This window comes from Ovis canadensis, chromosome 1, assembly GCF_042477335.2.
Source record: "Ovis canadensis isolate MfBH-ARS-UI-01 breed Bighorn chromosome 1, ARS-UI_OviCan_v2, whole genome shotgun sequence".
Taxonomy (NCBI): Eukaryota; Metazoa; Chordata; class Mammalia; order Artiodactyla; family Bovidae; genus Ovis; species Ovis canadensis.
Window position 1 is genome coordinate 132127942 of NC_091245.1, and position 27729 is coordinate 132155670.

The 27729-nt window shown below is 42.5% G+C and overlaps 1 protein-coding gene across 1 annotated transcript in view; it reads left to right on the forward strand.

Moving 5' to 3' along the window:
- The first annotated feature begins 4202 nt into the window (after positions 1 to 4202).
- Positions 4203 to 27729, forward strand: part of ADAMTS5 (ADAM metallopeptidase with thrombospondin type 1 motif 5) — a 52509-nt gene continuing 28982 nt past the window's right edge. The window contains exons 1-2 of the mRNA XM_069549541.1: positions 4203 to 7452; positions 20152 to 20284. Coding sequence (XP_069405642.1) covers positions 6337 to 7452; positions 20152 to 20284 — 1249 coding nt within the window. The 5' untranslated portion in view covers positions 4203 to 6336. The remainder of the gene's footprint in view (positions 7453 to 20151; positions 20285 to 27729) is intronic.

A 27729-nucleotide genomic window follows, 5' to 3' on the forward strand; every position in this document is an offset into this window, starting at 1 on the left:
TGAGATTCTCCAACTTGGGAGGTAAGGAGCAGGTGTTTGGCTGGAGGGGAATATTTTATTGTCCGTTATTTCCTCACTCTTAGCATTAAAATCATAGATGGGGGAAGGGGAGGAAATAACACTTTAGCAAATGGAAATCTGAGAAAATATTACTTACAAGAACATACACATCCTTTGCAGGGAAGCTGTGCTGGAAATACACAGCTGAGAGCACCTGCAGAAGTTGTTCCCTTGCTTTTTTCCCCCCTCTCTGGTTGCATTTTACAGCTTGCACTCCAAGTATTCCTTGGTACAGTTGGCTCTTTCTCTGAATGGTTAGCATCTCTGAATATTAATCATGGCTTATTCATCTTTATATGTCTCCAGAAAACCTCCAGTGGGTGCTTAGCAGATATTTGTTACACTGGGTGGATTTTAAGAGACGTGGATTGAGCATCAAATTATGAGGGAAGGGATTTTAGCTTCAGGAGAGCTGGCCACTAGTGGACTTTTGGCTTACTGGCAGCTCATTTTGGTCTTGACTTTTACAAAATCTCTAGTTTCCAACTGATAACATTCTGGAGTCGAACATTTATTTTCCTTTGGGGAAATGTGAAATTATACATCAGGGGTGTTCATGTACTCTAGAAATGTAGTAGACACCTCTCATTAAATATGCACAAATAAAACTGTTACTTAGAATAATGAAAGAATAAAGTAACGTGATGCCTCATATATTTTCTCTTTCTACTTTAAAAAATGAAAATAAAAACCCGGACTACTTCCATCCAGTGCAAATTATTTCCTTGAAGGGACAGACATTAATTTTTCTGGAACATTTCTGTAATTTTCATCCTAATCCACAAGAGTAACATTTTAAAACTGTTATGAGAGGAACTTCCTAAAGTGCCCAAGTTACTTTCACAGAAAAAAAAATATATCTAAGTAGAAGTTTTCTGACTGTGTAAGAATTTACTCATTGTATTCATAAGCTGTATTATTTTCTGCCCTTTTAAATATGTGGTTATATTTATATTTATTACTTGATATTTATGTTTGGAGCCTTATCTGTTTCTATTCTGTTATTCAACATATCTCTAAACATTTAAATCATCTGCCAAACCAGTCAATCCTAAAGGAAATCAACTGTGAATATTCACTGGAAGGACTGTTGCTGAAGATGAAGCTCCAATACTTTGACCACCTGATACGAAGAGTCGACTGACTGGAAAAGACACTGATGCTGAGAAGGACTGAAAGCAAAAACAGAAAGAGTTGACAGATGACGAGATGGTTGGATTGCATCACTGACTCAATGGACATGAGTTTGAACAAATGCTGAGAGATAGTGAAGGACAGGAAAGCCTGGCCTGCTACAGCCAGGGGGTTGCAAAGAATCAGACATGACTTAGCAGCTGAACAAAAACATGAGTACAAATATCATTATGTAATTAAAACTGAAGGCCTAAAATTCAGAGACATGATTCACAGGAGAAATGCAGTGTTTTGGAAAGAGGAGAAAAATATTCACTAAGAAAAAAATTCATTTGGAATTTCCTTAAATGATAAATAAGAAATCTGTGAATGCAAATGATTATAGTCAATTAAAGTACACCACTGTCATCTAAAATGCTTCTCTATCAAAATGATCCTTTGAGATTAACCATGATGAAAAGGTTAAAATTACCGAATCCAAGTTGTTTTAGAGATGGTACTTAGTGAGATATGTTGAACTGTTTTTTACTGAAATTGGTAAGAGCAATAGTAATAGCAGCAAATGTTATCTAAAGGCACAAGACAATGGCCACTGAAGAGAGAATGGCCAGCACAAACTTGAAGACTATTGGAGGGAGAGGAAAACTGCAGGAAAACTAGGTTGTCCCCTTTATTTCCTGATCTTGAAAGTCTGCAGTTCCTCAAAATATTCAACTGGTAGTATTATTGGTCTTAGACTGAGAGCCTGAGGGATTGTGGAATTAAAAAGCAACAGCCCGATATAAATTTCCACCAACAGTATAGGAGGGTTCCCCTTTCTCCACACCCTCTCCAGCATTTAGTGTTTGTACACTTTTGATGATGGCCATTCTGAGTGGAGTGGCAGGGGGTGGGGGGGGGTGGTGAGGGGGCTTGTCTTTTGGCTCAGATGGTAAATAATCCGCTTGCAATGCAGGAGACCAGAGTTCAGTCCCTAGGTTTGGAAGATCTTCTGGAGAAGGAAATGGCAAGCCAGTCCAGTATTCTTGCCTGGAGAATTCCATGGACAGAGGAGCCTGGTGAGCTACAGTGTATGGGATGGCAAAGAGTTGGACATTATGAGTGACTAAGGTTTATTCAGTTATTCTGACTGGTGTGAGATGATATCTCATTATAGTTTTTATTTGAATTTCACAGCTATTGTGGAGAATAGTATGGAGAGTCCCTAAGAATCTAAAAATAGAACTACCATATAATCAAGTAACCCTATTCCTGGGCATATATCCAGAGAAAAGCAAGGTTCTAAAGGACATATGCACCCCAATGTTCCTCACAGCACTATTTAAAACACTGAAGACATGGAAGAAACCTAGTGGTCCATCAACAGACGAATGGATAAAAAGAATGAAATAATGCCATTTGAGGCCACATGGATGAACCTGGAGGTTATCATACTGAACGAAGTAAGTCAGAGATAAAGACCAATATCATATGATATCGCTTTTATGAAGAACCTTTAAAAAATTGTCACAAGAATTTATTTACCAGACTCGGACTTAGAAAATGAATTTATGTCTAGTAGGGGATAACAGCTGGAGGAGGGTTAGCCTGCGAGACTGACATGTATACATTGCTACATTTAAAATAGATAACCAACAAAATCTACTCTGTAGGCTCTCTGCTCAATGCTCTGTAATAACCTAAATGGGAAAATAATTTGAACAGGAATAAATACATGTGTAAGCATAACTGAATCATTTTGCTGTACACCTGAAACTAACACAACATTTTTAATCAACTATGTATATGTCTACGTGTGCATGTGTGTGCTCAGTCACGTCCTACTCTTTTCAACCCATGGACTGTAGCCTGCCAGGCTTCTCTCTCCACGGTTTTTTCCAGGCAAGAATACTGAGGTGGGTTGTCATTTCCTTCTCTAAGGGATCTTCCCAACTTACATCTCTTTTGTCTCCTGTATTAACAGGCAGATTCTTTAGTGCTGTGCCAGCTGGGATTCAATGATACTCCAATATAAAACTTAAAAAATAAAATTTTAAAGGCAATAACTCTCAGCAATAGTAACTTCTTCCCAGATGTTGTGGTATTTCAGAATCCACTAAGGGTTACTGAGTGGTCTGGAAATCCCAAGGATCATTATAATCATTACAATTAAAAGTGAGAGCTAACTCTCAAAACGTGTTTCACCCCTCCTCTCGATGACTCCAGAGGGTGCTCCAGGCACAGGGCAGTGGGCATCATTGCTGGGCAATTCTGGCATTCTCAGGTTCATTGCTCCTCCAAGGACCTGAATCCAATTCAGAACTCTCCTGATTCCCTGAAAAAGTGATTAAATCTCTTGGCAAGGATCCAAGAAACCATCAGCAGCTTGGCCTACACAGAGGTGCCCCTGCTATCCTTGGCATGCATCCTCTGTGAATTTAAGGTAGAAAGCAGATTCTTTTTTCACTGATGTATTCATTAATTCACCTAGGAATAATGGGGAAGGAAGATGCTCTTGTCCCTACAGTAGACCTTTTAATCATTATCAGTAGTGGTTAGAATATTTTTCCAGTAGTCATGTATGGATGTGACAGTTGGACTATAAAGCTGAGTGCCAAAGAATAGATGTTTTTGAACTGTGGTGTTGGAGAAGACTCTTGAGAGTCCCTTGGATTGCAAGGAGACCCAACCAGTCCAACCTAAAGGTGATCAGTCTTGGGTGTTCATTGGTAGGACTGATGCTGATGCTGAAACTCCAATACTTTGGCCACCTGATGTGAAGAACTGACTCATTTGGAAAGATTCTGATGCTGGGAAAGATTGAAGGCAGGAGGAGAAGGGGATGACAGAGGATGAGATGGTTGGATGGCATCACCGACTCAATGGACGGGAGTTTGAGTAAACTCTGGGAGCTGGTGATGGCCAGGAAGGCCTGGCGTGCTGCAGTCCATGGGGTCCCAAAGAGTCAGACATGACTGAGCGACTGAACTGAACTGAGTGGTTAGAAAGTCGTTAGATTTTCCTTTTTTTTCTTTTTCTTTTCTTTTTTTTTTTTTCTGTCTTTTTTTCTGCTAGAGTTGATAATTTGAGGAAAGAAAGAGGAGGGACAAATAAAGTTGCAGTCACAATGCTGCTCACATACTAACACCAATTGGCCCCCTTCTTCCCAAAAAACAGTCTTCTTTTTCTCCTACAAGGAATTTCTGAGAATGATAGTATGGTAGGACCAAGGGTGGTGAGTGGTTGTTTTAAGAGAAATAAATATAAATATGGGTATTCATGGGCTTCCCTGGTGGTTCAGCTGGTAAAGAATCCACCTGCAAGGTGGGAGACCTGGATTCGATCCCTGGGCTGGGAAGGTCCCCTGGAGAAACGGAAGGCTACCCATTCCAGTATTCTGGCCTGGAGAATTCCATGGAAGAAGTCCATGGGGTCGCAAAGAGTCGGACACAATTGAGCAACTTTCAGGTAACTTCACTCATGGGTGTTTATCATGTAAGTATCATTTTAGCTGAAGGAAGAAGTGAAGTGTGGGTACATTATTTTTTTAATCTTATGGGAGAGGAAATGAGTTAACGCTTTCAACCTGACCGTCAGAAAGCAAAGCAAAGGTAGTTTCAGTCATCTGGGATTGAGGGACAGATTGCGGGCGCGGATGAAACGCGCGCTGGAGAAAGGGGGGAGCGCGCGGCTCGCACACAAAGGCGAGGAGTTCCCAGGCCTCCCGCGGCCCTGCCCGGGGACACCGCAGCGGCGCGCCAGCTGCCTGGCCCCTCTGCTGGAGGCTGGGAGAAGTTAGTCACCCGAAACCCTAGCCTAGCGGGCATCCGAAAGCGACAGCGAAGAGTCTGGGGAATGTGGAGGGAGGAGATTGGTACCGGGAGGGCAGGGAGAGGGGGTGCACGGGAAGCCGAAAGCCCTCGGCTGGTGGATGCTGCTGCAAGGTCTGCGAGGCCGGCGCGCACCGGCCGCCTGCAAAGAGAGGGGGGAAAAAACTTGCGGCAGGAACTTCCTACCGAGGGAAAGAAAAGCAGGCGAGAAGGAGGCAGGGAGAGACTTGAAACGTCTCAGTAACTTGAAAAGCACACCAAAAACACCCTTTCTGGAGATGAGGTAAGCCGAGGTTAGCCAACCCCATTGGTTGTGAAATATCAGACAAACCCCGAGCCGCTGTGGCTTTAAATGAAGCCAAAGAAATCTGTTTTGCTTCCTCAAATACTTTTTTCTCCTCCTTCGCCCTTGCTCTCTCCCTCCCTTCTTCCACCTCGCCGGGTGCCTTCCTCCTCCGCGGTCGCCCTTTCCTCGATCAACCCCCCCACCCCACCCCAGGCCCGCCCTCCCCCATCTGATTAGGCGCGGACCAGGAAGGGTGGGAGTGGTGGGGGAAGCTCTCCCTTTAAGAGGCAGCTTGCAATGACGAATTGTTGAAATTGCCATTGCAGGATGGCATGCCGCTATAAATTCATTGTTCCACCTCCTCGCATCTTCACAGCGCTCGCGCTGCTCTCGGCGCTCGCAGCGGCAGACTGGGGATGACGGCGGGCAGGAAGACACTGCATCCGAAGGGACCCAGACACGCCGCTTCGCTGGCTTGCCGCAGGCCGCCCCTGGCATTTTTGTTTTAGTTTTTCTGCCCTTTTTTCCTCTTCTTCCCTTCCGGCCGGTTCCAGTAGAGTCAAGGAGACCCCCAAATAAGAAAGGAAGCCGGTTCCGGACCTGGGAACCCCGCGGCCGGCGGGTCGGGAGCAGCAAGGAGCCTGGAGGAAAGCATGCACCAGTCGCCCGCATGGTGCGCGGCACCTTCCTGACTTTTCTTGGTGCCCCGATCCTGGTCGTGTTTGGGTTTTCCCCCCTTTTCTAGTACTTGCTGAATATCCGCAACCCGGCTTTTTTTTTTTTTTTCCCCTTTTCTTTCTTTCCTCTTCTTTCCGGAGCCCGAATCCAAACATTTTCCAAAGCAACAAAGAAAAGTTCGCACGCTGGCATCGTGGCCGGGACAGGCTGGCGCTGCTACCGGGTTCCCCCTCCCTCCGACACTAGACTCAACCTTGCAAGCAAGTGTATGTGTATCCCCACCTCCCGCCCCGGTAACTTCCTGAGCTATTAACAAATAACCCACCAAGTGTCCCCTGGCGCGCAGCCCCTCCCCGCGGGCAGCGCACTATGCTGCTCGGGTGGGCGTCCCTGATGCTGTGCGCGCTCCGCCTGCCCCCGGTGGCCGCCGGCCCCGCCGCGGCACCTGCCCAGGATAAAGCTGGGCAGCCTCGGGCTGCTGCTGTGGCTGCGACCGCCCAGCCCCGCGGGTGGCGGGGGGAGGAGGCGCAGGAGCCGGCCGAGCCTCCGGGCCACCCGCACCCCCTGGCGCCGCAGCGCGGGAGCCGCGGGCTCGTGCAGAACATCGACCAGCTCTACTCCGGCGGCGGCAAGGTGGGCTACCTCGTCTACGCGGGAGGTCGGCGGTTCCTCTTGGACTTAGAGAGGGACGATTCGGTGGGCGCCGCTGGCCTGGTGCCCGCAGGAGGCGGACCGAACGCGACCCGGCGCCACCGGGGCCACTGCTTCTATCGGGGCACGGTGGACGGCAGCTCGCGCTCGCTGGCGGTCTTTGACCTCTGCGGCGGCCTCGACGGCTTCTTCGCGGTCAAGCGCGCGCGCTACACCCTGCAGCCGCTGCTGCGCGGTCCCTGGGCAGAGGCGGAGGACGATGCGCGCGTCTACGGGGACGGGTCCCCGCGGATCCTGCACGTCTATACCCGAGAGGGTTTTAGCTTTGAGGCTCTGCCTCCTCGCACCAGCTGCGAGACCCACGCGTCCCCGCCAGGCGCCCGCGAGCGCCCCCCGGCGCCCCGCCGCCAGGACGGACGCTGGGCTCTGGCCCCGCAGCAGCTCCCGGGCCAGTCGGCTCCCTCGTCCGACGGGAGTCAGGGACCACGGACGTGGTGGCGGCGGCGGCGCCGCTCCATCTCCCGGGCCCGCCAGGTGGAGTTGCTCCTGGTGGCCGACGCATCCATGGCGCGGATGTACGGCCGGGGCCTCCAGCATTACCTACTGACCCTGGCCTCCATCGCGAACAAGCTGTACAGCCACGCCAGCATCGAGAACCACATTCGCCTGGTCGTGGTGAAGGTGGTGGTGCTGGGCGACAAGGACAAGAGCCTGGAGGTGAGCAAGAACGCGGCCACCACGCTCAAGAACTTCTGCAAGTGGCAGCACCAGCACAACCAGCTAGGGGATGATCACGAGGAGCACTATGACGCGGCCATCCTGTTTACTCGGGAGGTAGGTCCCGCCTGGGTGAGTGGTTCAAGCCCTGCAGTAAGGAGGTAGGTCAAATGGACGGCCTTGTTGACAGCCTTCTTTCTCCCACGAACCGCCTGGCCCCGTGGGTTTGCTGATCTGCCCTTGCAGGAAACCCATGACAGCCTCCCACTGTGCTCGTGTTTTCAGAGTGTAGAGTCAGCAGCAAATCAAACTTTAAACGGCCAAGTCGGGTTTAGACATCAATCCATCAGGTTGGATGTCTCCAATCTGAGATCTGGTACCATAGAGGTGCAAATAGGATAAAATGGGCTGGGCTAGCATGCTTGGGGAAATGTGCACGGTTCCGTGGGGAGTAGGGGAAAGCTGAGTCTGTCTTTGGATTCAGGAGTCATCTACTTTCCAATGAACCCAGAGGTAGAACTTTGGCTAACCTGATGGAAAGGGCTGTGATGGGTGATTCACTGTAGTCACTCTTATCCACCATCTTCCTCTGTAAATGCCCGACCTTCTTCCTTGAACCTCTTTTGGGACATAAGTCAAAGGAAGACTTTCTAAAGGAAGGATTCATTTTCTCATCTGGCTTTCTAATGGAGTTCTTACATATCCACCTTGGTGGAAACTTGGTTCCTTGGATGGAAGAGACAGGGAGGGCCAGCAGGATATAGAAACCAGTCTTGGAGGTTCCTTAGCAACGCCTTTGCCTGGTTCTTCAGTGCACAGCAAGCACTGCTAGGTTGTCCACAGCTGCCCGTCAAGGGTCACATCCAACTCGCATGTTTGGGTTTTGGATGAATGTTTCTGAAGTCCCGGAGCGGAAAGATCTGGGCAGAGAGTCAAGACATGAAGGAATGTTTTTCCAGGATTTCCCTCTTTTAAGGACAGAGGTAATGGGAGGGGAAAAAATGATCTTTATAGACACAAAGGTTCTGGGAGTAACCCAGTACCTATGTAGACCACCACAGAAGTGTGACATTCGTATACAGAGTCTGAGCTGGTTTTCTGCTGGTTTTGCTGGGAGCTCTGAGCCTCCGTTTTCACAGCTGTCCTCTGTTTGGCAGTTTTGAGTCATGCTCTCCGATGTCTGGTAAGAATGGACCTTGATAGCACATTCTTTAAGTGCTTGAGATCCATCCAGGATAGAGGAAGGATTAGAAACTTTGGAATATTATGCAAAATCATGGTACAAAAGGGAACGAACAGAAATAGGACAGGAAATTCAATGACGGCTTGCAGGATGTTTCAGAATCACACAGCTCCACCACCTTATTCTCCTATTTTTACTAAGGCACTCCTGGTATGAAGGAAAAGTGTTGATAAATTTGGAGTGAAGAAACACTTGTGGTTCATGGGGTGGACATAAATGTAAACCACATGTAAATAAAGACGCTGGAGGGCAGCAGTTAGGGAGACGCCGCCAGTACAGGGTGCTTTGCAAGATGGAAAATCTTTCTCTTCATTAAGTGATCTCCTGGACACCATCCTTTAATTTTTCTGCACAACATTAATCTTTAAAACGGAAGAACATTCACTTTTGTAGCCTTCCATATGAAGTGAAGTTCTCCTGTAAAACTATCCCTTTCTTATTTGGTTTCCAGGTCTTTTTTTTTTTTTTTGGTAAGCAACTTTCCGTGTCTGGATTTCTTGCTTTGCTACATCACTAGAGGCTGCCAAGAAGGAGGCTTCAGAGAGTTTATGGAAGGAAGTTCTCCAAAGACAGAAGAAAAAATACTTTTGTAGGCATAATACTCCAAAGTGTTCCCATTGAACATAGTCATGGTGCACTTTCATTTTTAATACAAATGCAGATTCCATAATTTTTTTTAAACAAACATAAATAGAAGACCCCATGTCTCCCTAGTTCCTGCCCTATGATTTTCCTAATTGCGTCTTAGAATAAAAACAAAAAAAGTAAAACTAGTCAGTGATTCTAAATGATTTGTCTGTTGCCTTTTCTGGATTTGATTTGAGTAGTTAACAATTCCTATTTTCCAAGCTTTGGAATATATCAGTACCTTTTAATAGATAAGAAAGGAATAAATTAACATCTATCTTCATTTTAATAAGGACTTTCATTTTTCAAGCTAGTCTACACATGGAAAATATTTTACATGGGCCCTCCCTGGCCTCCTTGCCAAGCAGAAGCAGTAAAGTAAATCTCATTTAGCTGGTGGCTGGCTCTCTGGTATATACATATAAGTTGATGAGAACCAAATATTTGAAAAGCATATTATCATGATTATATGCATCTAATTTTAAAAAGCACAATTAATTAAGGGGCTGAGAAGAATATTGCAAGATTCTCACATAGCATTCACTGGGGAGTACTTTAAAATACAATGTCAGTCTCTGGTTAATACTTCAGAGTATGGAAACCAAGGGGAACTAAAGGAGAAATGATCTAAGATCTTCAGTTTCATGGAAATCAGATATCTGGGATCTAAAGAAAAACTTTCATGCCTGTTTTTTTTTCAATGAGAAATACCCAGAGTTGGCAACAGGATCCCACTTTTACAACTCTGTTTTGAATGTAAGAAGTACGTTGCTTAGCAGCCAGACGCCAAGCCATGAAATCCATGTTTTGATGGGCTCTGAGCACTGTTCAAATTCTGTGTCCAGATGTCTTCTCCTAAATTGCTTGTTTTTCAGGCATGAAGCAAATGTGTGAGGATATGTTTTCCACCCCTGTTGACTAGCCGAGGCCACTTTAAATGCTGTGTCTAGGAGTCAGCAGAATACTGCTGGTAATTCATTTATCAAACTAACAGACTTCACTGTTAGGACTGTACCCCAGCACTTGGTGCTGTCCTAATTAGAGAAACTTAGCACCAGTCACTTAGCACCAGTCACTTTTTTCTTTTTTTTTTTTTTTGCAAGAGGAGCAATTTTCATCCTGGAGTGGCACTTACACTGGAATTCACACCACTTCTTCCATCAAACAGTAGAAATCCGATCACCCTAGGATTTATTTTTGCCTTCCAGAATCCTTTTCTGGTTCTTGGCTTCCTTTTTTTTTTTTTTTTTTAAAGATAGTTTCTTTAAAGACAAACTCCTAAACCCACTTTGGGGGCCATGCAATTTTTTTTTAGAGATTAAACACCTGCCTGCTTGAGAACAAAGTGAGAAATTGTTTGTTTAATACCTTCTGCCCTCTGCACCACATCAGTGAAAGCTTGACTTTTTCACAGATTGGAAGAGTTGGATTGAAACTGAACCAACTATCAGACTATGCAATAGAAACAGTTCATTCATTTTCATGAATCATCAGTGTGCCAGTTAACAGGTAATTGTCTGTCAGTTAACACCTTGCTCCTATAATTGGTCTTATTTTTTAAGTATTTTTTATATTGGTGTTAGTTTCAGGTATACAGCAAAGTGATTCAATTATGCAAATACATCTATCTATTCTTTTTCAAATTTTTTTCCCATTCAGTCTATTACATGGTGTTGAACAGAGTTCCCTGTGCTACACAGTGGGTCCTTGTTGGTTATCTGTTTCAAACATAGCAGTATGTACATGTCAATCCCAAATTGCCAGTCTACATTCTGGCTTATAATGCTGTGAGGCATTATAAGGGGGATTTTTACATTGTAATGGGGACTCCACTCAGAATTACTAGCTAGCTTCTTGCAAGGTTATCATAATAGGGGGCCCTAAAAGAAGATTGGGAGCTTGGAAGAGGGAGAAGGATGAGCTTTTTCTTATTTGCTTGTAGGCTAGATTAACTGATTTTATCACACATTTGAGTTCAAATCCCATTTAAACTGACAAGGGAAGCATTCTCAAAGAATCATAGCCAATAGGTCAATTCTAACTGGTAAAAAGCTAAATAACTCAGAAATGGGAAGACAGGGAGCGGCTTCAGCTGCTCAAGTTGACATTTAAATAATAAATTATGAATTGAAAATTGCTGAGAGTAGGTCTTAAAAGTTCTACATCACAAGAGACAAACTTTGTGATGGGTGTTAAGCAGACTTACTATGGCGATCAGTTTGCAATATATGTGTCTATTGAGTCATTAGTTTGCACACCTGAAGCTAACATAATGTTGTAAATAAATTATGTGCAAATTAAGTAGTTGTGAAGAATATTCCACAAAATCAAAAGCCATTAGATCAGAGACAATAAACCATGACATAGAGGATATATTTCACTGTCGTCTCTCTTAGATTCAGCTCATGCATCTGAGCACCTCCTATTTGTGAGACACATATTTAGGGAGTTGAAAGGAGTAAGAAAATATCTCATCCCTGCCCACTCTGGCTTGTCACCAAGGGAGAGGAAGCAGATATATGCCTGTTGTTGTCATTTAGTTGCTAAGTCATTTCCAACTCTCTGTGACTCCATGGACTGCAGCATGCCAGGCTCCCCTGTCCTCCACCATCTCCCATCATCCACCATTTGAGTTTGCTCAGATTCATATCCATTGAGTCAGTGATGCTGTCTAACCATCTCATCCTCTGCTGCCCTCTTTTCCTCCTGCCTTCAATCTTTCCCAACAACAGGGTCTTTTCCAATGAGTCAGCTCTTCGCATTAGGTGGTCGAAGTATTGGAGCTTCAGCTTCAGAATCAGTCCTTTCAATGAATATTCAGGACTGATTTCCTCTAGGATGAACTGGTTGGATCTCCTTGTAGTTCAAGGGACTCTCAAGAGTCTTCTCCAGCACCATAATTCAAAAGCATCAATTCTTCCAGCACTCAGCCTTCTTCATGGTCCAAATCCCACCTCTGTACATGAGTACTGGAAAAAACATTGCTATGACTATATGGACCTTTGTGGCTTACGTGTATATGTATGTGCTGTGCCTGCAAGCTAAGTTGTTTCAGTTGATGCAGTGGATTATAGCCTGTCCATGGGACTCTCCAAGCAAGAATGCTGGAGTGAGTTGCCTCACCCTCCTCCAGGGGATCTTTTCAATCCAGGGATCAAATGCACCTCTCCTACATTGGCAAGCTTGTCCTTTACCACTGGTGCTCCCTGGGAGGTTCACATGTATGCATATATCACTCTAATATTAGGAAAGCTCTAATAATTGCTGCACCTGAGCTATAAACAAAAGCTGAGAAAGGAAAGAGAAGGGATCTTTATACAGGCTTTATTGTAAATGAAGAATTGAATTGGTCCTCAAAGGATGGATAGATTTTATTTGGATTCAACCAGCTTTTGTTGAGCATTTCATAAGATGCTATTCATAGTCATAAATCATTTAAAAGTTAATTCTTTCAACAATCTGCATGCATCTGATCCTATTATCATTTGACAGATAAGGACATGCATAGAAAGAGAAACAGAGATAAACTTCTCCCAGTAACAGCTGACAAATGGCTGAGAGGGAAGTTGTCCTATTAAGTGGTCTCTAACATAAAAATATTACAATGAATTTATGCAAACATTCAATATATTTCCAATAGGCAAAGAGGGATTCAGAGGTTTGAAAAGTGGCCCTTTTCCTAAGAATCCTAATGTAGGAAACAGAAAAGGAAGTAGATGATTGTTGTACAGTGTGATGATGTTTTAATAAATGTGGTCATTAAATGTCATGGGAGTACATTAGAAGGTAGCCTAACCCATCTGAGTTCAGTTTGTAAGAAAGAGGAGAATTAACCAGATCCATAAGGAGGATATAGGCATTGTAGAAACACCACATTAATTCTTGGAGTTGCCCACAGGCAGCATGGCAATCCCAGGAAATATGATAAGGTTTAGGTATGAAAGAAAGGACAGGGGCTTCCCCGGTGGCACTCATGGTAAAGAACCCGCCTGCCAATTCAAGAGACACAGGAGACACAAGAGACTCAGGTTTGATCCCTGAGTCAGGAAGATGCCTTGGAGGAGGGAGTAGCAACCCACTCCAGTATTCTTGCCTGAAAAATCCTATGGACAGAGGAGCTTGGCTGGCTACAGTCCATAAGATCACAGAGAGTTGGACAGGACTGAAGCTACTTAGCACCCAGCACGACATCAGGATGCTAAAAGGTAACTTACTGTAGCCTATAGGTAGGGATCTCACAGGAGACAAAGGACCCTTTAAAAGCCTTAAGTGATAGGAAGGAACAATGAAAGGAGTGAGAAAGAGAGGACAGCTACCTGAGACATTTGGGACTCACTATGACCAATCTGATGTGGCAGTGAGAGACAGGCAAGTTAATGAGGTCACCAGGTGTCTTATCCATCACTTTCAGCTTCTTTTCTGGAATATCAGTGTTTCGTATGTATTGCACTGCACCTGTAGGTTATTGAATCTCACCAGACATGCCATAGAGATAAAGACTATGCTTCCCAGGTGGCTCAGTGGTAAAGGATCACCTGCCAATACAGGGACTGCAGGAGACATGAGTTGATCCCTTGCTTGGAAAGATCCCCTGGAGGAGGAAATAGTAACCCACTCCAATATTCTTGCCAGGAAAATTCCAAAACAGAGTAGCCTGGTGAGCTATAGTCCATGGGGTCACAAAGAGTCAGACATGACCAAGAGACTAACACTTTCACTTTTTTTTTTTTTTAACATTGTCAGACATCTTTTCATCCCTCAAGATCCAGTGACCTCCTTTGAGACACCTTCATTGATTTCCCCAAGGAGAGTGTGTCATTCCTCTTCTGAAATCCCTCAATAGTCTGTTCAGTCTGCCCCCCTCTTGACATGTCTAAATCATGTCACGTTTCTTAACCGTTGAGATCAGATCTTGTTTCATTTATTTGCTATACTGTCAGCACTTAGTACAGTGTCTGGCAGGTTGTGACCACACAGTAATTGTTTTAGGAATAAGTGTACCCAGGTCCCTTGGTCCCTAATCCCGCAGGGCTCGCTGTGTTTTGTGTCACCTAGCTATGTCCAGAAGCGCAGATGGAGATTGCATAACATGGGACATCGTCTTGTTCGGCTTAACAGACCTAAATAATGTAGTCTCTGCTGAGGTCCACATAAGACCCTCTGTTATTGGGGGATGCCATTTAGATAGCCAGAGAGGGGACACCTCAAGAATCAGATCCAGGGAAACTTCCCCGGCGGTCTAGTGGTTAAGACCTCACCTTCCAAGGCAGGGGGTGTCGGTTCGATCCCTGGCCAGGGAACTAAGATCCCACATTCGTAGAGGCCAAAATACCAAAACATAAAACAAAAGCAGTGTTATAACAAATTCAATAAAGACTTTAAAAAGGCTCCACATCAAAAACATCTCAAAAGAATAGGATCCCACAGGAAAAATATGAATTATGATGAATAAGCATGTATCTGAGTTATACTGATGGCCATAATATGTACCACACCCCTTTCTCCTATCAATAATTCTCCTTCATTAAGAACTGGGCAGGCAGATAGGCAGACACGCAAGGCTGCATAAACCCTCTTCTCTGCCCTTGCCTTGAGCTCCAGGCTTGTCCTCATGTGTGCGCTCAGTGGCTCAGTTGTGTCCAACTCTTTGCAACCCCATGGACTATAGCCGGTCAGGCTTCTCTGTCTATGGCATTCTCCAGGCAAGAATACTGGAGTGGGCTGCCATTCCCTCCTCCAGAGGATCTTCCTGACCCAGGGATCGAACCTTCATCTCCTGCATTGGCAGGCAGATTCTTTACCACAGAGCCCCCAGGGAAGCCCAAGCTTTTCCTTATCAGAGGTAATATCTGTATAAATATTTAATAGAAAGTACTTTTACAAACACTGGAAGAAGCAAAGCTGAGCATCTCTTCACCACGACTGTCAAGCACTTCAACAGCAACGACCAGCCGATCAACAATAGGTAGGGGTCTAGCTGAAAAGCCATGAGAAACCCAGACAGCGCATTACAAAGCAGAGACGTTACTCTGCTGGTCTTTCCAGTAGTCCTGTATGGATGTGAGAGTTGGACTATAAAGAAAGCTGAGTGCTGAAGAATTGATGCTTTTGAACTGTGGTGTTGGAGAAGACTCTTGAAAGTCCCTTGGACTGCAAGGAGATCAACCAGTCCATTCTAAAGGAGCTCAGTCCTGATTATTCATTGGAAGGACTGATGCTGAAGCTGAAACTTCAATACTTTGGCCACATGATGTGAAGAACTGACTCATTTGGAGAAGACCGTGATACTGGGAAAGATTGAGGGCAGGAGGAAAAGAGGGTGACAGAGGATGAGATGGTTGGATGGCATCACCAACTCGATAGACATGAGTTTTTGTAAACTCTGGGAGTTGGTGATGGACAGGGAGGCCTGGTGTGCTGCAGTCCATGGGGTCGCAAAGAGTCAGACGCGACAGAGCGACTGAACTGAACTGAGCTGAAGTTAACTGAGTTAGTTAACTCCAGATTTCCCCTTACAAAGCACTCTGCCTTCATTCTGGCTGCTGTTCTGCTGATGTGATCAAATCCGCTCTTCTCTGCCTCCATGTTGCCTTCCTTCCCTCAGCTCGTTTGTGCTGCCTGAGAGACCAGTCTCCCCTACATCGCTTGCTGTTACTTGCAGTTTGCACATTCATGTCTGCTTCGTTCCTTTTCCCCACCCAGTACCAATCACTTTGATTTTCCAGGTTGTATTAGCCTCTAGGCACCTGCATTTCAAGGTAGCATCTTTGCTGGCTCCCTTCTCCCTGCTCCGTCTGCAAGTATAGGTCTGGGACACTGTGAGTCCTTCTAAACTCCATGATGAATCACAGATACTGCCATATTCATGATATTGTAAATGGCCACCCCTAGTCACCATGTCAGTGACCTCTCTGTCAAGCTTTCCCTGGTCTTGCTGACCATTTCAGCTCTATTTTAGGTACAGTGTCCCAGTCCTGTCCCCCAGCCAGGGACACCCCAGAAGCCCACTGGTTAAATCTCTGCATGCTCTTGCAACCCTTACATTGTATTAAATTTTCCATTGCATCATTGTCTATACATATCAATATCATGAAATCAATACTGTTTAAAAAGAGACAGATGTCCAATCAGCAGATGAATGGATAACAAAGCTGTGGTACATATACACAATGGAGTATTACTCAGCCGTTAAAAAGAATTCATTTGAATCAGTTCTGATGAGATGGATGAAACTGGAGCCGATTATACAGAGTGAAGTAAGCCAGAAAGAAAAACACCAATACAGTATACTAACACATACATATGGAATTTAGAAAGATGGCAATGACGACCCTGTATGCAAGACAGGAAAAAAGACACAGCTGTGTATAACGGACTTTTGGACTCAGAGGGAGAGGGAGAGGGTGGGATGATTTGGGAGAATGGCATTCTATCATGTATACTATCATGTAAGAATTGAATCGCCAGTCTATGTCTGACGCACGATACAGCATGCTTGGGGCTGGTGCATGGGGATGACCCACAGAGATGTTATGGGGAGGGAGGTGGGAGGGGGGTTCATGTTTGGAACGCATGTAAGAATTAAAGATTTAATTATTTAAAAAAAAAAAAAAGAAAAGAAACCAAGATCTTGGGAATAAAATGCGCTCAGAGATAAAAATAAAATAAAATAAAATAAAATAAAATAAAATGAATCTAAATGAAAGAGTAAAACTAACCATTCAATAAGTCATTAAAAATCTATCAGATTTAAAAAAAAATAAAATAAAAAAATAAAAAGAGCCATCTTTAACATAACAGATATAACTTATCTTCAGATTTATACTGACTAAGCAGAAAAATCCTTGTCAGCACTCTAATTCATTTGACTCTTATGTGGATACCTTTTGTGATTTTCATTCCTTTAGTACCTCCTACCTCCAGTTTTGAAAGATAGATGAATGGATGAACAGACAGGTTGATAGGTAGATATGCTATTGTCTCACTAGAATACTTAATCCTGCTCTGAATTAAAAAAAAAACAAAAACACCTATAAACATCAAATAAGCTTTGGACCTGTAAATGTTGTTATAAATTATCATCAGAAAATAGAGGCGAGTTTGATGTGTTATATTCTTAATAATTTGATGCACAAGTTCAGTTTTAGTAGATTGGAGTGAACGTTGGATCACAGAGAAGTACAGGCATTCGTTGTCAGTCTTGAGGAAGACACCATTACTGGGCTGCCATGATTTGAAACTGCGTAAGTAAAATGGAAAGGTTGACAGTTCACATAATTACAGTTACAGAAATAAAGACTGTGGCTATGCAGTCAAGGGGTTTAATCAATGTGATTTAAAAAAAAAAACTGCTTTTGTTCATAATTTTGTCACATGTACAAATTTCCATGGCAAAGGGCCAAATGCATTTAATGCAATTCAAGGATGACAAGGAGGGTTGATGGGCTCTAATGAGCAATTGATTATCAGTAAACAGAGAGAGATGAAGAATCCACAATAAACTCTGTGTAGAACAAGAGGTCATTTCCATTAGCTGTGATTCTTCATCCAAGCTTATTAATGAAATAAAGTGTAAGAAGGGGAAACATTTCTTAGATTTTGTCATTTGAAGATAATAACTCCAAACTTTGAAGGTAAACATAAATCCTGGTTTAAAAAAATTTGCATGTGCAGAAATAACCTACAGTGTCCAGCAATTCACTTAAACCATGACCCGGGTCTTTGGTCTTAAAGCTACTAAAATGACCAGAGGAAAAAAATGGATTAAAACATGCATTCTACTATACAATTATCTTAAAGACCGATTGTTATGCAAACGTGTGTTCTAATTTCAATTTTAAAAACTACTAATTTGTTCTCAACAGTAGTAATTTGACATCCCACAGGATGGCATATGAGGATATCCAGCAGACTTTGGGAGGCTATTGTTGGTTTGGTGACTCGATTCACCAAAACTACTTGGCTGAGATTTCCACTGTCTGAAGTTGTAATGACATGGCTGCCACAGTACAGTTCATCACAGCTGGGATCTCATGTGGAAGACAATAAGGATCTGAAAAAGTACTAGGGAGATTGTAGCGTATATCTTTTAAATATTATTCACCTTGGCTGGACTTCCATGCAGCAAAATAGAGAAGAGTTGGAAGAGTGTGTAGACATTAACTAGGCGGCATTGGTTATATAGTAGTAACATCTCCTGTTGGCTTCCTGGAGTCTGTTGCAGTCTTGTTAGCATACAGCATATTAAACATGTGTGACAATGTTCAGTAAGGCAAAAACCCACATAAGATAAACATCCTTTCTCTTCGTCCTGGTAGAATAAAAATATTAGCTTATGTCATCAAAATATAAATGAACAAAAAATAAAGGTGTGTGAGGTCTACATTGCATCTGACTATATGTCAGAATTCACCTTCGATTAGGCAAATGTTTGTTGAGTTACCATTGAAAGTCAGACATTGTGGTAGTTCAAGACACAAAGATAATAACTGCAATAGAAAGAACAATTTCAATTAGTAAACAGTCATCTTTCATAGTAATCAGTATTTTATAAAACTCTTCTGCTGTTATTCACTTATGGCTTCTTTGATAGAAATATACACACTCTCAATTCATTTTCGTTGAAAACAGGAGTCAAATACAAGAAAAGCTAATGTCCATTAATATTCAAATAACATTTAGTGGAAAGTTTATCATTACAAATCTATATCATACATTTTGGCTTCTATTTTCTGTTTATGCTTCATAATTTAAAATTGTCTTGTTGGTGTCTCTTTCATCTAATTTGACCATCTTAACCATTAGTAATGGGCTTCCATTGTAGCTCAGCTGGTAAAGAATCCTGCAGTGTGGGAGACCTGGGTTGGGAAGATCCTCTGGAGAAAGGAAGGGCCACCCACTCCAGTATTCTGGCCTGGAGACAGTCCATGGGGTCGCAAAGAGTCAGACACGACTGAGCGACTTTCACAACCATTAGTGAGATGTGATCATGTTCTCCTCTGAGAAACTCTTGTAAGCTATACAACTTCTTACCAGACAAATGCATACATTCATTTGTGTAAATACAATATATTACAGGGGCTTCCCAGGTGGCACTAGTGGTAAAATTCTGGCTGCCAATTCAGGAGACTCAAAAGACTTGGGTTCAATCCCTCGGTTGGGAAGACCCCCTGGAGGAGGAAATGGTAACCCACTCCAGTATTCTTGTCTGGAAAATTCCATGGACAGGGGAGCCTGGTGGGCTACAGTCCATGGGGCCACAAAGAGGCAGGCATGACTGAGTAACTGAGCACCCACAATATGTTACCTATATTTTCTGAGGATTGATCGGATTGAGAAACACTACATTAAACGCTATGGGAAAGATTGTATACATTTCTGAAGAAACAATCTATGAAATTACCACTGGATTTGAAAATTGAGATGATCTTTTGAGGAATTACCCTCATACATTAAAACTTAGTTTCCTATCCAAATGACTGAGAAATTTATATTCTTCCATAAATAGGTGGCAGAATTGCAGTGTTGCCCCTGTGATGGAAAATAAATTATTACGTTTGACTTCTGATACATTTAACATGAATTTAGGTCAGAATATCAAGACTTTCTTAAGCATGACCCTATGTGAAAATGATTCATAACATACGTGCCTACATTTACATGATACAGCTTTGTTAAGACTGTGGCTACTTTTGTACCGGACAAGCCACAGTCCTGGACATCTTTTAAAATGTAATTGAGTCCCATCATCTTTCTGTGTTTCTGGGGCCCGGAGAAGCTTAGCAGAGTCAATGCCATTAGTTTGTCTTTGGACCATTTCCAGAGCTGAGCAGGTGATACCATAAACAAATCCCAGTGTTGACATTTGGAGTGAGCAAGTGGTTCTACAAGGTGGCTCCTTCTGGATGTAAATTGACTTTAATGATTTCTTTCTTTCTCCTGGGCAGGATTTATGTGGGCATCATTCATGCGACACCCTGGGAATGGCAGACGTTGGGACCATATGCTCTCCTGAGCGCAGCTGTGCGGTGATTGAAGACGATGGCCTCCATGCAGCCTTCACCGTGGCTCACGAAATTGGTATGCAGTGTCTTTTCTCTTCCCTGGCCAAATCAAACACTTGTAACAGCTGCAACAGGAACCAGCATACTTGGCAATTAATTCCAGATTTCTCCTGGTTCGGATAACCCTTGGGGATTATATTTGTTTATATTTGCCCTTTTAGGGTTAACTCCTAAGAGGGACGGAAACCAAAGTTAGGCACACGTGGTGGAGACTTCCTTTCTGTTGGTGCCATTTAAAAGTTTAAGAGAAACTTACTACTGCCACTGTCTTGTAAAGTGTCCACCCAGGACCTGATGAGATAAAATCTGTCACAGTTGACAATGGAATGCAGAGATGTTTGTCTTAGAAATTACTCTGTGGACTCATCCAAGGCAAATCAATTTACACAGAATTTCGTCAGGTTTTATTCCACTGTCAGTGATACATCGACTCCTGGCAAAGGTAATCAATAGCTTATGGTCACCATTCCAGTCTTGTTTTTAAGAAGGAAAGCAAATGAAACAAAACCTGTCACCAGGGTTGATTGTAAAGTGTTCCTTACCTGGTGACATTAAGAAACTCATTTCAATCCTGAAACTGGAAATGTTAGACTAAATATGACAAATATCCCAGCAATTAGGAATATGTGTTTTGTAATCACTGACCGAGGCTACTAGACATATGAGAAGTTAATTCACTATTTAGGATTAGATTTTAGAATTAGATACATCTGGGCTCAGTTCTTGCCAAAGTACTTTCTGCCTGTGTCCTGTTGGTCTGATGATTTAAACTCTGAGCTTCAGTTTTCATATCTGAAATATAGAAATAATAGTGCCTGTTTCATTGAATTAGTTCAGGGACCAAGTTGGGTAAATTATAGATACCAGCTGTTATTTGTATTCATATGCACTTCTGTTTGCTTTTTAATTAACTAATTGATTTACTTTTTAAATGTATCACCTTTTAGCATTGTCTTTTTGGGGACAAAGTATGGTGCAAATTACTGTACCTTTTGCTGTGTTTTATTAAACAGATGTAGTTTTCTTAAGCTAACACAGTAATTTTAAAGTAGAAATTAAAACTTTTCTTGCACTTTAGTAGGCAAAGAACATTTCACAATGTGCTGATTTTTGGCCACTATGTTTTCTTTGGGGACTTAATTTCACATCAAAAGTGCAATCTCATAAGTCCATTTATTAGAGCAGTAAAATAAAAATCAGTAGTTAAATTCCAATTAATATGTATTAATCATGATCTTAATTTTCTTAACTGATACTCTTCTTACCACCTAAGCAAAAATAATAATAATAATAATAATATCTTAATGTAAATAACTGTCCAATAGCATCACTGATCACAATCCGATTTAACACTTTGTTAATTGAGCCTCTTTAGCTTCGAGATGGACTCCCAGCTCCATCTCCATGTTCTCAGTTTTATCTCAGACAAGAGATTCAGACAACGAGTCCCCGTTTTTTCTCTAGAAGGTAGACCAATAATGAATGAGACGGCTCTCTGGTGACTGCACTGCTGTTGCTGCTGCTAAGTCGCTGGAAGACCTCATATGGCTGCAAATATTTTTAAAACACAGCTGCCATTTGAACTTCAGGACTGGGATTGTGCCTTCACCTATGTCTCACTCTTGCCTATTAAACTGATTGATAAAAATACAGCCTAACATCAGTCTTTCATCAATATTTATTACATATATATTTATGTGCACAAGCGAGGAAGTGGGAGAAACACAAGAGCCACTCAAGGCAATATTCTGATTTTTCAGCAAAGCTAAGAAGAATTAATTCAAATGCTCAGAAGCATTGTAGTTACCCAGAGATGATTTTAAAAGTACACCTGTATTTAATCACCATTATTCGGAATTGGAGAAGTTCCATAAGGAAAGTTCTAAGCCCTGGCAGGCAGATGCTGGTTAAGGAATGATGAGGGATAAGCAACAAAGTGGAATTGTGGCATCAACCACCATAAGCCCTAATACTGACCTTCTAAAAAAGAGAGTTCAGATTCCACGAAGGATGGGCTTTCTTCCTTCAATCCTCTTGTTGTTGTTCAGTTGCTAAGTTGTGTCCAACTCTTTGGACCCCATGAACTGCAGCACGCCAGGCTTCCATGTCCTTCAGTATCTTCCAGAGTTTGCACAAACTCATGTCCACTGAGGCAATGTTGCCATCCAGCCATCTCGTCCTCTATCACCCCCTTCTCCTCTTGCCTTCAATCTTTCCCAGCATTGGGATCTTTTCCAATGAGTCAGCTCTTTGCATCAGGTGGTCGAAGTATTGGAATTTCAGCTTCAGCGTCAGTCCTTCCAATGAATATTCAGGGTTGATTTCCTTTCAGATTGACTGGTTAGATCTCCTTGCTGTCCAAGGGCCTCTCAAAATTCTTCTCCAGCACCGCAGTTCGAAAGCATCAATTCTTTGGCGCTCAGCCTTCTTTATGGTCCAACTAGTGATCTATTTTCACACATTGACAGCATCTGGGAGGTTTCTTTGTAAGAGAACCACAGTGGCAGTAAATGCAGCTTCTTTGAAGTTTCATGGACCCTCAAAGCAACTGAATTGGAATGAAGAACCTTCTAGCACCACTTTTCTCAGCCTTCCTGAGTTCCTACACCAAGGGATTACACGGGCAGATACAGCAGAGAGGTAGGAAGCCAGATGCTAATGAGAACAGGTGTTTTATTAAAACTGCTTACGTACAATAAGAACATTTCTTTCCTTAAGGGGACATGGTTCTACAAGAGAATAATGTGGGAGAAATGTGGGTTTCTCTGCCAAAAAATCACACCTAAATCTTTGCTGTCTGACTACACTCCATGTTCCTTTTAATTTCTTGATTGGACCATTTCTATGTACTTCTTTAGAATTCTCTGTAATTTATTCTCCAATAAAACAGTGCCTACTTCATTTCTCTTTATGTGTCACATATGGCCTAATCTGAGAAATGTAAGGTCTGGGGATAGGGGAATATGGGTTTAATTTCCCTTTCATAAGGAATCTGGCTTTCATTCATTTTGTTTTCTAATTGCTTTATTATTCTTTAATTTCACTTTTCACCTAAATATTGCGAACACGTGTTATAAAGTATGAGCCTTAAAAATTGTAGCAAAGATAACCTTACAAAATGTTTCCTAATCATCTGTATACAATTACAGAGCTTTGCCTTTGCAGCCAGTGTGCTCTTGGGTCATGGAGTTCCCTGTTCTGTTTCCAGCGCTTTATTTTTAGGTTGTTGTTTTTAGCCATCAGCCTGAGTTTACTATGCTCTGGATTCTAATTCTACTCTGTTCTTCTATGTAATTTCCTCCCTTTTTACTAGACATTTACTACTTTCCAGATCTGGAGGTTATATCCAGGCTACATATGGTGATAAAGTGCCGCTGTGAAACCTCAGTTTTGCCAGAGTGTTTTGAATTTGCTTGAGTCTATTCCAAAATGAACAATTTGCTTCGTCTGTATGGTAAATATGTTTCTGTGCACAATACATAAGCTGTGGAGAAAATTTCCAGGATGTTCCCATGATTTTTCTACTTTATTTCATCTATCAGCAATGAAAGGTATAATTAAGAATCAGTTCAGTTCAGTCGCTCAGTTGTGTCCACTTCTTTGTGACCCCATAGACTGCAGCATGCCAGGCCTCCCTGTCCATCACCAACTTCCAGAGCTTGCTCAAATTGATGTTTATCAAGTCAGTGATGCCATACAACCATCTCATCTTCTGTCATCCCCTTCTCCTCCTCCCGTCAATCTTGCCCAGCATCAGAGTCTTTTCCAATGAATCAGTTAGTTCTTTACATCAGGTGGCCAAAGTATTGGAGCTTTAGCTTCAGCATCAGTCCTTCCAGTGAATAATCAGGACCAATTTCCTTTAGAATTCACTGGCTTGATCTCCTTGCAGGCCAAGGGACTCGCAAGAGTCTTCTCCAGCACCACAGTTCAAAAGCATCAATTCGTCAGCACTCAGCTTTCTTTGTGGTCCAACTCTCACATCCCCACATGACTACTGGAAAAACCATAGCTTTGACTAGATGGACCTTTGTTGGCAAAGTAATGTCTCTGGTTTTTAATATGCTCTCTAGGTTGGTCATAGTTTTTCTTCCAAGGAGCAAGTGTCATTTAATTTCATGACTTCAGTCACCATCTGCAATGATTTTGGAGCCCAAGAAAATAGTCTGTCACAGTTTCCACTGTTTTCCCATCTATTTGCCATGAAGTGATGGGACTGGATGCCACTATCTTAGTTTTTTGCATGTTGAGTTTTAAGCCAGCTTTTTCACTCTCCTCTTTCATCAAGAGGCTTTTTAGTTCCTCTTTACTTTCTGCTATAAGAGTGGTGTCATCTGCATACCTGAGGTTATTGATGTTTCTCCCAGCAATCTTGATTCCAGCTTGTGCTTCATCCAGCCTGGCATTTAGCATGATATACTCTGCATGTAAGTTCACTTTTATTAACTGGTTTAGCTTCTCATGGTATTCTCTAGTCACTTCCTCTTTCTATACAATAAGGGTTTAAAACACAGTCTTGAGAGTTGAACATAAAATTTTTTGTTCTTTTTTAATAATTTATTTACTTGGGTCTTAGTTTCTTGGTGCAGGATCTTTCATCAGGGTCCACAGGCTATGAAGTGTGCAGGCTCAGTAGCTCTGCAGACATGTGGGATCACAGTTTCCCAGACCAGGGATCCAACCCACATCCCTTGCATTGTAATGTGGATTCTTTAACCACTGGGTAATCAGCAAAGTCCCCCAAAGGTTTTGTTGTTGTTGTTCTTTTACTCACTTTTACTTGCTCTTTCACTCAGTCCATTGAAACATGTCCCTACATTGAAAATTATCATGTAAGACAGAGGCAAGCCTTAAGTCTTTATCTTGTACTTTTTCTGTCCATGATGTTAAAGTCGTAATGAAGTGACTTAAATGAACAGTTTTGAGAAGTGAGGCTTCTTGTGCCACGTGTGAATGGGAAGACTTCTCTTTTCTTGCTTTCCAGTTCCTTCCTAACAGAAAGCTAGATTTTGGAGACACAGTCCACTGGTGTCAATACAGCTTCCTGGAAAATAGATTTTGATGCATCTAGACACTGTCTAGGCAGTAAAGAATTGCCTTACTGCCTGCCTTCTTGCCATCTTATAGCAAGGTCAACATCGAGTAAAGTGTTAGGATCTTTGAGAAAGTTTTTTAAACTATTAAGAGCATGGTTCCCATCCCTGGACTATGGGTGGAGGTAAGAATGTGACTATAGTGTTTTACAGTCCAAATGTGAGCTGTAGCAAGTTTCAAGTGAATGTAAGTTTACATTTAGAGTTTATGTTTTTAACTTGTCAAACTTTTATTATGGGCTTGTAATAGTGATTTCACCTGCTGCACACATGGTTCTCCAACATAATAATTTTATTGATGTTGGGCCAGCCTCTAATGTGCTAGGGGAGCCATCTGATTTTATTTAGACTCATGAAATCCGTAGTTTGCAAACAGGCTGAAGCTCTGCCTTAGAGTGGTTAATTATAAAATGTGCTAAGTGAATCTCTCCATCATGAAAGACTCCAAAAATGCTTCCTAAGCTAAAATCAGGCCCAAAAAGAGTCAGGGCCAGAAAGTCAGCTGGAAACTTAGGAAGCGGTGGAAACACAACAGTATGGCTGCCTGTGTTTTGCTGAGGTCTGAGCGAGTGCTCTGGTTCTGCTGATCTGCGTGTGACTCTGCCCCCGCCATCGATTAGATTAAACGAGGCCATGTTTTGAAAGGCTGCAGAGGCCCTGGAAACACCATAGACCAAAGCCAAGTACACAGAGTCAGATGTCAGGACCGGCTGTGAGATGTGAGGTGAAAGGAAGCCAGGATTAAACTTGGTATTTACCCTCAAAACCCATAGCTTTAATCAACATGAACTGAGCTTTTTTTTTTTCTGTCCGGTTTGGAGCAGTGCCATACTGTGTCTTTCTTGGCCCCTAGATGAAAGGTGGGAATAGGTCTATGCTCCGTGTCCAGAGGCAGCATTGAAAGATGTAGTTTTAGTATCAGTTGGTTTGTTTTGAAATCAAATCCCAATTCATATTTCTCTAGGGAAAGCCTGTGGGTTGTCTGCCATGGGTATGGAAAGCCAACAAGTTGAAGGTAATATAAAATAAATATATCACACACAATGTGTAAATTTTTTTTTTCCTTCTTAGGATTAGAAAATTTCCCCTTGTCTCCCAAATTGAGTGTCTGATTATCAGACATTAATAATCTAGTGTCTACTAATCAGACACTAGTAATCTAGCATCTGGTAATCAGAATTTATCAAAAACTACATAAGATTAAACTACTTGTAAGTTAAAATTATAACAAACCCAAGATATCAGTGAGAACAATAAAGTTCAGTAACAATCACTGGGCCTTTATATTTCTCAGGCACATTTTCTAAGCACTTTGCAACTTTTATATCCTCTAAGCCTCACAAAATCCCATGAGGTGAGTACTATTAATGAGTCACCCAAGAAAGGAGGATGCTGACACACAGAGAAGTCTCTAAACTGATCTAAGGTCAACAACTAGGTATACTGCTTGGGGAAAAGTTAAATCCAGTTTATCTGGCTCCAGAGCCCAAAATTTGGACGCTATGCTAGAATGGCTTGTTAGGGTCCCTTTTGAAAGATAGTCTTGAATTTGAATCAGAAGGATATTGACACAGCTATTTATAAGGTGAAAAAAATTTGTTTCCTTCCTTCTAAATTACATCACTGATACAACATTTAGCATTTGTGTTTAGGGCTTCCCTAGTGGCTTAGATGGTAAAGAATCTGCCTGCCAATGCCGGAGACCCAGGTTCAATCCCTGAGTCAGGAAGACCCCCTGGAGAAGGGAATGTCTACCCAGTCCAATATTCTTGCCTGGAGAATTCCATGGACAAAGGACCTTGGCAGGCTACAATCCGTGGGATCACAAAGAGTCAGACAGGTCTGGGTAACTAACACAAATGTTTTTAAATGGGAGTTTAAGAGTTTTGTCTCTTCTCTTAAGGATTTGCATTTGAATAGATGTGTAGGATCCAATTATTGGGGCTCCTGGTTTCCTTCACCAAGGATTCTAGGTCCTGATCCCCTGTGAGTTTTTGACTCCCTTCCCAACCCCTGGCAAGACCTTCCTGAACCTTAATAATCCCAGCTGGAAAATTAGGTAAAAATAAAAACATGACCTCATTAAGAAACAGATGCTTCATGAGCAAGGCTTTCTTAAGTAAATACATGACAGAGCTTTTTCTGACATTTTTTTAGGATGTGATGCTATGGCCCCTTGCCTATTGGCCGGTTTGGGGTCAGGACACAAGAGCTTGAAGTTCTGTTTAATTTACAGACCAAAGTTTAGAAAAACAACCCGATTTCCTTCCTGAGGTTAATATTATAAATCAGCCCTGGTTGTACAGTAATACCTGAGTTGAATAAGAAGCTAAACCAGCATTTTCCTGTAATGTGTCTTCACCAGGGT